The following is a 9290-nucleotide window of genomic DNA, read 5'->3' as shown; positions in this document are numbered from 1 at the left end:
TCCCATAGTTCCTGCTGCGCCCCATGGCCCCCGTATGTCCCCGCACACCCCTTGGGGCTGGGCAGAGCTGGGGCCGGGAGTCTCCCCTGGATGCTGACGTGGACGGAGCTCCTCTGCACTCCCAGCGGTCACGAGGCAGCCTCAGAGCTGTGGTAGGGCTGAGACGGGGGCACTGGTGGTTTCAACAGGCCCAGGAGCAGAGCCGAGGTGTGTCCAGAGTGGGCTCAGGCCCAGGAGCAGGGCATATTGAATGATAATGTCTGGATGGGACGGGAGTGGTGGAAGGGGCAGTTGGAGCCCTGTAATAAAATGCCAAGCGCTGATACCTGAACAGCAGCGCGGGGTCAGGGATCCCTGAGGCAGCCTTTCTTTCCAGGGATCGAATAAGAACACAGTATGGCAAGCAAAGTGAAGGGGTGCTAGCCCGAGAAGCAAGGGTAGACGAGGCGCCCGGCGGCCCCCACTGGAGCCAGCACATCCTGCACAAATGGTCCAGAGAGAGGCACGGGGCAGGAAGGGATTTGGTCACTGGACCCAGAATGGACCCGGAGCCTACAAGACAGGAAAGGACGAGCGTCCCATTGCCATTGGAGGTGGGGGGGCGCAGGGGATGGGGTGAGTTTATTGTAACAGGAAGCTCAGGTTTTTTAATGCAGTTTTAAGATGTGCGATGGAAAGCTTATGGTAGAGGATGTATACATATAACTCTCTCTGTATATATATAGAACTATAATCTAATTTTAAAAAAGAGTGTCCCATTCCCTGCCCCTCATGTTAGCACAGCGAGGGGCACTGACATGCAGCCTCAGGGGGTGCCAGGGGCTGGGCAGCTTGCCCCTGCAGGACAGGACGTAGCACACGGTCCAGTGATGTAAAGGGCATCGATGGAAATAGAACAAGCTCAGCAAGTGCTGCTGAAACCTTACCCCAGAGAGGGCAGCAGGCCGGGACTCGTTGCCTGCCCCAAAGGGACGTGCCCTCCGGGGTCACAACTCCCAGCTCAGCCCTTGGGCTATAGTTGGCAGACTAGTCCAAGGGCTCCCCTGGCTTGTAGCAGCCTTGGCACTGCCCCTGCTGTCTCCTCAGAGATGCCCCACGCTCCTGTATTCGCCTCCTTTCTGTGGCACTTTCTGGGGAGCACTTCAGAGAAGTCCCTCTCCCCAAACCCCTCTCAGCTGTCTCTCATCTGGCCACCCAGAACGAGCTGGGTTATGTCACAAGTGCCTCTTTTTATTCCCAAATGCCTCTGTTTCACCAGAATCGCTCAGGCCTCGTCAGCTCGTAGCAGATTTTTTTGCTGACGTTGGGAGTCCCACCTTTCACGGTGCTTGTGCTGTAGCTGCCCTCCCCTGCAGAAGAGGCTGCCGGGATGCCCCAAGTGCTCTGCTCTCACGCTTACCGCGCACCCCCAATAAGGCACAGGCTCTGGAAGACTGTCCAAGGGCACGCAGAAATAAAGGACTCCAGGCCACAAGTCTGGGAAAGATCTGCCAGCCTGGCCAGTGCAGACAACGTTGTGAACACCCAGGGACACGCGGCCTGGATTGCCATGAGCAGCTCTGCGACAACCGCAGATTATCGCCTGCACGTTCAACACGCACACAGCTCTGCACTCAGGGGCTGATGTCCTCAAAAGCCAGCTCAGAGCGCTCAGGGCAGGGCCGCAGGGACTGCCTCTGTCTGCTCGGGGCTGCCATGAGCAGGGCCAAGACAGCTCCTGGGCTGTGGGCTGCGCCTCATGGGGAAGGCTCACCGAGTTCCTGCAGGGAGCACGTGTGAATCCCGGCAGGACTGGGTAGAGACCCGTGGTGTGAATCTGGGCAGATACTGGGGTGGGTGCAGTTCTTCAGACCCAAACCTCTCTCCCCCATCCTGCAGGGGCAGGGGCAGGGGCAGCCCCTTCCTGAGAGATCAGAGCTCCTGCCCTTGCCAGGAGGCATGGAGCAGACCCCATCAGGGACCCCACATCCCACATTGAAAGCCCACATCCCGGTCTCACCCAAACAGGGCTGAACGTAGTGGGTCACCGTGTGCATGCACCGATATTCCCTTGAAACAGGTTCACTACTGTGTGCGTTGGTCTCTTTTTACAGAGGATGTTCATGTGTGATCAGCTCTAGCCTGGTACACTTGTGCAAGCCATGGTGTCAGCTAGGAAGGTATTTTCGGGTGTTTTTATTCGAACCCAAAACAGAAAGGGAAGCATCAGCAGAATCGAGTGTCAGGAACACCCCAAGACCAGAGCCGGGCTATGCACATTTTGGAGGAGCCCTGGCTGTCAAATGGGCACTTCCCTTGTTGACGTGCCACACTTGTCTTTTCTATTAAAATTGAAACTTGAAAACGTAGGGACTAGGGGGAAAGGGATGTCTACAACGAGAAACCTGATTCGGAACTGTGTGATTAAAAGAGAATTAGACACTGGCTTTTCTGTCACACTGCTGGACACAGAGCTTGTCTGCACCTCCGTGCAAAATTCAAATGACTAAATTATAATATCAGTGCCCTTTTCCACAAGAAGGCAAACTCATGACTGGGGCCAGCTGAGACATAACAATACAGTTAATCTCATCTTTGGCTTTGGTATCAAGTACACCCTGAGCCCAACTACTCTAAATTGATTATGAGTAAGCTCCCTTTTCCAAGTGATTGCCTCTCCCTTGTTATCAGATCCCTCGCCAATCGAGGTGTCTGTGCCAGCTGGAAAATATTTTGAGTTCTGCCCTGTTATTACAACAGCCTATACAATGCCTTACAATTTGTGGGCTAAGGTGCTCAATTCAAGTAATTGAGCTCTACTGCAGTTAATCATGTAGTATACCCTGGTTTAGGGTGTCGGGTTCCAGCAATCAAGCCACACTATAATTGAGCAAATGAGAAGCCTTCAGAGCATTGAAGGGTTTTTGTGCATGTCGGTTTTACTTACAACAGCCAGAGATGGATGCAAAAGACTAACATTTACAACACAACCAAAGGACAATGACCCTCCACCCTGTCACCTTTGTCCAGGCCATGTTCTTCAACCCACCAAGAAAATATGCTTAAAAAAACGCAGTATAGAAACTCAGCAGGTTTGTCAGCAAGGCGTGCGCAGTCCAGACCAGAAGCCATCCTGCCACCCAGCCTCCACGTGAAGGACCAAGGCTTTGAGGCTGTACAAGAACGGCCTCCTGCCTGCATCGGGTAAAGATCTCCGTGCTGCTAAGATAACACTAAGGGCTAATAGCTTCTTTTATATTGGGAAAGAGTCTTGTACTGTAACTTAGTGTTGTAGCTTGTTAGTAGTGATTAAAACAAGCCTTTCTGCTATCCACCGACCAGGTGTTGTGTTAATTCCCAGAGCACTCGGTTAAAAATTCGGTTTCTAACTGCAACACATACCACAGGCACATTTCCTCAAAAAAATATAAAAAATGGGGATGCTGGTAATTTCAGTGAGAATTATAGCTGAGAAATATGGTGATGTGGCCTCTCTTCTGTGTGGATAAGCTGGGTGGGAGAATTTCATAAAGCTCTTCTCACCCTCTGATCACTGATGTGGCTCCTTCCTTGCGTGTATAAACTGGTGCCGGGCCAGGCTGAAGAACTGGGTGAACCTCTTTCCACACTCTGAGCACTGATGTGGCTTCTCCCCTGTGTGTATGAGCTGGTGTGTGGTCAGGCTGGAGGACAGGGTGAAGCTCTTCCCACACTCCAAGCACTGATGTGGCTTCTCCCCTGTGTGGGTGAGCCCATGCCGGGCCAAACTAGAGGAACGGGAGAAGCTCTTCCCACACTCCAGGCACCGATGTGGCTTCTCCCCTGTGTGAATACGCTTGTGCTGAGTCAGGCTGGAGGGGTGAGTGAAAGTGTCCCCGCACTCTGAGCACCGATGTGGCTTCTCCCTCTTGTGGATAAGCTGGTGTTTGGCCAGGATGGAGGACAGGTTGAAGCGCTTCCCACACTCTGAGCATTGATGTGGCTTCTCCCGTGTGTGCATGAACAAGTGCCTGGCCAGCATGGAGGGCTGCTTGAAGCTCTTCCCACACCTGGTGCAAAGGTATGGCTGCTCCCCACTCTGCACACACTGGTGCTGGGACAGGTCTTGCACGCAGCTGAAGTTCTTCCTGCACTTGTTGCAGCGGTGTGTCTTCCTCCCTGGGTGGATACGACGTTGCTGAGACAAGGAGAAGAAATGGGTGAAGGTCTTATCACACATGGCACAGCAGTACTGATGCTTCCCCCTCTGCACATGTAGGTGCTTGACCAGGCCTGAGGGCCACAAAAAGCTCTTCCCCATTTGGTGAAGCAGTGGGGGAACTCCCCAGACTAGATGTGGAGGTGAGCAACCAGGGGAGAGAGGCAGCTAGTGCTCTTCCTACACTTAGTGCATACATGGGGCTTATCTCCCTGTGCTTATCTATGAAGAGCCAGAAGTGATGGGAAGTTAAAAGCTTTTCTGACCTTGGGGCTGGGATGGGCTCTGCCTCTGTTCTTGGTAGTGAGCGCCTGCTTCCAGATGAAGCTCTCCCCACTTCCTGGGCTGGGATGCAGTGCACCTTTCCAGCGGCTCTTTAGGTCTCTCAGCACCACAACTTCTTCCCTGCACCCAAGGCTCTTTCTAGGCTCTGCCCCTTCTCCACTGGCACACCCAACTGCAGATGGTACCTTGTTCACCGCTACATTCTCCTTCTGCTTTCGGGGCTTTCCCTGACTCTTATGCCGTGGCTCCTTCTCAGGTCTCAGGGAGTCCATCTCACCCAAACTCCCTGGGGAAGTCTGCGCTGGCTCCAGGTCTGCAGGCTCTTCCACAGGAGGTTTCTCCTCACCTCTGCTCAGCAGCCAGGCACCTCCTGCATGGGGAAGAGAAACTCCAGATTAGTGCCCAGGCTGGCAACTACTGCAGAGTTTAAAACAAAGTTCCCGGGAATCATGGATGTGGTTGGTCACAGGGTGAACATGAACCACCAGTGCGATACTGTAGTCAACAGAGCTAATAGCAAACTGGGGTGCATTAGCTGATGCATCGCAAGCAGGGCTAAGGAAGTGATACTTCCTCTCTAATTGGTGCTGGGGACACCTCAGCTGGAGTACTGTGTCCAGTTCTGGGTGCTGAACTTCCAAAAACACATTCAAACCTCTCCCTCTGCACACAGGACAGACACCCAAATCCACACCCAGGCCTTGCATCTGGTACCTCACCTGAGTCCTGGTGAGACTGAGGATCCTCTTTGGAGACCTGAAGTGGCTTGTCCAGGGACCCCGGTGTTTCCCTCTCTCCTGAGTCCTCCAAAGGCCTGTCCACACATTCGGCCTTTGGCTGCACTGGCCAGGAATCACCAGGTTCCTGTGATGCCGCAGCGGGATGCATATTGTCTGAGGACACCTCCTCGGCTTTTACACTCACTATGACCTGGAGACGAGACAACTATATCACTGGGAAGCCGGGATATGGGAGAGACGGGGCTGGGAAGGAACATCCCCCAAGCACATGGAGATGGGGACTGCAGCATCCATGATCAGGGTCAAACACTCACCTGCAGCTTCTCCTCCTCCTCCTGCCCCAGCTTAAACCCCTCGGCCAGGGTCACGGCCTCAGCGCAGGTCTCCACACCATGCCCCCACTGCCAGCTCTGCATCTCCCGGGGCAGGATGGCCAGGAACTGCTCCAGCACCACCAGCTCCAGCATCTGCTCCTTGCTGCGGTGCTGGGGCTCCAGCCAGCGCAGGGCGAACTCCCACAGGCGGCTGCAAACCTCCTGCGGCCCCATGGTTTCCATGTAGCAGAAGCCCCGGAAACGCTGGCGCCAGGTCTCTGGGGTGGGGAGGTCGTACCCCAGCTGTGGGGTCTCTAAGGGAATCTTGGTCTCAGGCGGGGGCCGCATGGCCTGCATCACCTCCTGCCCCTGGATCTCCTGGCGTTGGACCGGCTCCTCCTGCTTTATTGGCCAAGGTGCTGACCACCTTGGGGAAACCCTCCTCACCCTGGTCCCACTCTGGACCACAAAAGGGATTTGCTCTCCCCCTCAGCTCCTGCCTGGAGATCTCCTGGGTCCTGCTCCTTCAGCTTCACTTCAGGCTGCGCAGGGAAGGCCCACGGCTGCCACGGGCTCCAGCACAGCATCCACCGTCTCCCCAGGAAAGGGCTCACTCCAGCCGGGGGCCTGGGCTCTTGCTCTCCCTGCACTCACTCACGGTGCCTCCCGACAGCATCCAGGCTCCAGGGCCGCCTGTGGGAAAGGAGAAAGCACAGATTGCACCGTGTAATGGGAGGCAGGGACTGAGACCCTGCCCCAGCCCCGAGGTCTGCCCAGCCCTGATGCCTCGACAGTCCCCTACTCAGAGCAGCCTTAGGGTCATTCTTGCTTCTCCTCTTGCCCTGCACAGGATGCAGGGACCAGGATGGATCCAGAAATGCCCCAACCACAGCTCCCTGTCTATCCCCTGGCCTGACTTCTGCCTTTGGCTTCTGTCAGTCCTGCAGACCGGAGGGGGATCATCCAGAAAACATCCGTTCTGGGGATGCATCTTTTCCCAGTCAGACCCTGATGGCAAGAGATTGGGACTGCCCTGGCGCTGGCTGGGCTGCACCAACCCTCTGGAGTCCCACCGCGCACACCCTGTGTGCTTCCCAGGCCTGGCTGTGCTGACCTACCCAGATGGGCTTTCAATTTGGATCCCAAACCTTAACATGCTCTGTTTGAGCTTCCCTTGAAGCCAGCCCAGGCATCGGGGAGCCTTCGCACTTCGGGCTCTGACCCAGCCCTTGCAGTCCCACCCTCCTGGCTCTCTGCATTCCCACTGCCCAGGGTCTCTTTTTGCTCAGCTCCCAGAGAGGGACTTTACCTCTCTTGCAGATGAACTCTGGGCACCGGGAGTCCTATGCAGCAAAGCAGGAGGATCCTGCCCAACACAAGAGCAGGTAGAGGTCTCCTCTGCTTCTGCCTTCTGCTTTCCCCCTGGTGTCCCTGGGAGTGTCTTTTCCAACAGTCCCTCCTGGGTGTGCCGGAGAGGGCAGGGCTCTCCAGGTGCTGGGGCTCCTCCTCAGTGCTGCTCTGCTGTGTCTTCATATGCAAACCAGCCCACTGTAATCTTGGTGGCCCCTTCCCCAGGAGCTGAGTTACCCCTCCCTTTCCTTCCCCGGGTAAGTCACATCAGCCTTAACCCATTCTTTCCCATGGTGACAGCAGAGGGCACAAGAAAGGGAAACTGAGGCAGGGAACACCAATGTGAAAACCCCACAATGCACCCAACAGATGATAAGAGCAACCTCTAGTGTGGGACAGGCCCAGGGGGTTTCCTGTCTATTCATGTCTACTAAAGCCCTCCTTTAGTCCAGGCGGATATAGCCTTCCATGCTTGGTGGGGGGTGATTAAAAAGAAATGTTTCGTGCTCCAATCCAAAAGAGCCCAATGAAGTCCAAATCCATGAGTCGGTCCAGAACCATAAGAGGGGGTGGGGGGGGGGGTGTGCTGTCAGCCCCAGGAGCACATCGCAGCTGGGAGCAGGGCAGGGGCTCGGGCAGGGGTGCCCCTCTGCGGGCAAGGGACACGGGGTGGTGGTGCCCCCATGTGCGGGCCGCACGCATGCCCCTGCCCGGGGGAGGCTGGCACCGCTCCGCGCCCGACGCGCAGCCAGGGCAGGGAGGGGGGGCGGGCTCGCACGTGGCCGCCGCTGCCGCTTGCCCGGCGGGCCGGGACGGCCGCATCCTCCGCAACCTCCCGCTGCGGGCGCGGAGCCGTGCTCGGCGCTGTGCCAGCGGCCGCGGCAGCATGGTGGCAGCCATCCCCGCCACCCCGCACGGCTCGTGGCCGCAGCGGGAGGTTGCGGAGGCTGCGGCCGTCCCGGCTCGCCGGGCAAGCGGCAGCGGCGGCCACGTGCGAGCCCGCGCCCCCACCCTGCCCTGGCTGCAGCGTGGGGCGCCGAGCCGCGCTCGGGCCGCATGCCAGCCTCCCCCTGCCCCGGCAGGCGGCATGCGTGTGGCCCGCACATGGGGGCACCGCCACACCGCCCCCCCACCCCGTGTCCCTTGCCCGCAAAGCCCGTGCCCTGCTCCCAGCTGTGATGTGCCGCCCGGCGCCGGCGGCACCCCGCTCCCGCAGCCCCAGCCCTGCCCCAAGCCCCGCTCACCTCCACGCTCCGCGGGCGAAGGGCGAGTGGGAGCCGCAGCCCCAGCCCGGCCGTGGCCGCCTCGGAGGCTCAGGCCCCGCCTCCCCCCCGGGCAGGGCTGGGGTCTCGGCCCTGTGTGCAGTCGGCGCCCGCCGGCAAGAGCGCTTCGCAGGAGCGGAGACCCCGCGGATGTCCCTGCGAAAAAGGGAAATCCGCGTTTTCTCCGAGAAAACTGGGAATCCGTGGTTTTCTCCGCTTTTCCGTAGGAAAGGGAAAACCTGGATCCCTGCCGGTGGCATAGGGTAGGCAGGTGTGCGATGGGCTCCTTAGAAAACCCCCAGGTGAACACAAGGGGAAAAGGGGTTTGGAGAGTCAAATCCCAGCCACACAATCTACCATTGCACAGGGAAGGGTTTTATCCTTCTTGTGGGCTCCGAGGGGGCTGTGAAGCTTTGCTGGCCTGTCCTGCCAATAGCCCACACCCAGACTCACTCTGCCTCATGCCTTGCTATGGGGAGCAGGGAGTCTCCACACCCGCAAATGGCCCATTCATCAAATGGCCCATTGTCAGGTGCTGGAGAGCCTGCCTGGGTGGGGATTGCTCCTGCCCTCTCCTGACCAAGTGGCACAAGCTTCTTTTTAAAGAATTGTTTCCTGTCCCCAGCCAAATCAAGTCCAAATCCATGAGTCAGTCCAGACTCATAAGTGGCCCTACACCCGGCAAACATCTTCCACTCCTCACCGGGGGCTTCAGATACTTCCAAAGTCTTTTGGCAGCATCCTGGGTGCAGGCCCGAACCCACATTCCCCAGGTCTCCCATGGAGCAGCAAGGCGCCGAGCCCTGCCACTTGCAGCCGGGCTCAGCTTCCCTTGCCATCTCTGGCAGGTAGTTGCTGCTGAAGGGGAAAAACAAAATGGTTCCAGTCTGCCATTTTGTTTGTGAGCGAGTCATGTAGCCCGGTCATGACCTTGCTGTTACAGACTGGTTTAAACTAGTTTTTTTCTCCAGCAAGAAGTTGAAGACATGTGCAGTTTTGTCTGCGTCATGGCTCACGTTGATTGGTTTATACTGTTGCTATGCTTATGACGTCACATTTTCTATATTACCCCCTCACCGCCTATGTTCAGAGTCAGACCTCATGGCAAAACTCTGAATTCATGTAGGACGCTGACCAGGAATGCTTTCTTTAATAAACTAAG

General features: G+C 57.0%; 1 protein-coding gene across 2 annotated transcripts; it reads right to left on the bottom strand.

Annotated features, from left to right (window-relative positions):
• Window positions 1–2784: 2784 nt before the first annotated feature.
• LOC132245834 (zinc finger protein with KRAB and SCAN domains 1-like) lies at window positions 2785–7583 on the bottom strand. 2 transcript variants are annotated; one of them, XM_059718940.1, is made up of 5 exons: window positions 6826–7583; window positions 5517–6209; window positions 5182–5392; window positions 4444–4832; window positions 2785–4156 (listed from the first exon to the last, which is right to left on the bottom strand). In XM_059718940.1, exons 2-5 carry the CDS (start codon window positions 5871–5873, stop codon window positions 3530–3532), a joined length of 1584 nt encoding a protein of 527 aa, XP_059574923.1. In that variant the 5' UTR covers window positions 5874–6209; window positions 6826–7583; the 3' UTR covers window positions 2785–3529. The 2 variants fall into 2 exon arrangements, with proteins under 2 accessions (XP_059574923.1, XP_059574924.1); XM_059718941.1 differs by having other exon boundaries at window positions 2787–4156; window positions 4648–4832; window positions 6826–7576.
• Between the last annotated feature and the right edge of the window lie 1707 nt (window positions 7584–9290).

This window comes from Alligator mississippiensis, chromosome 15 (genome assembly GCF_030867095.1).
Source record: "Alligator mississippiensis isolate rAllMis1 chromosome 15, rAllMis1, whole genome shotgun sequence".
In the NCBI taxonomy this organism is placed as follows: domain Eukaryota; kingdom Metazoa; phylum Chordata; order Crocodylia; family Alligatoridae; genus Alligator; species Alligator mississippiensis.
Note: the sequence above shows the minus strand (reverse complement) of the source record. Positions and strands in the feature narration are given on the sequence as shown.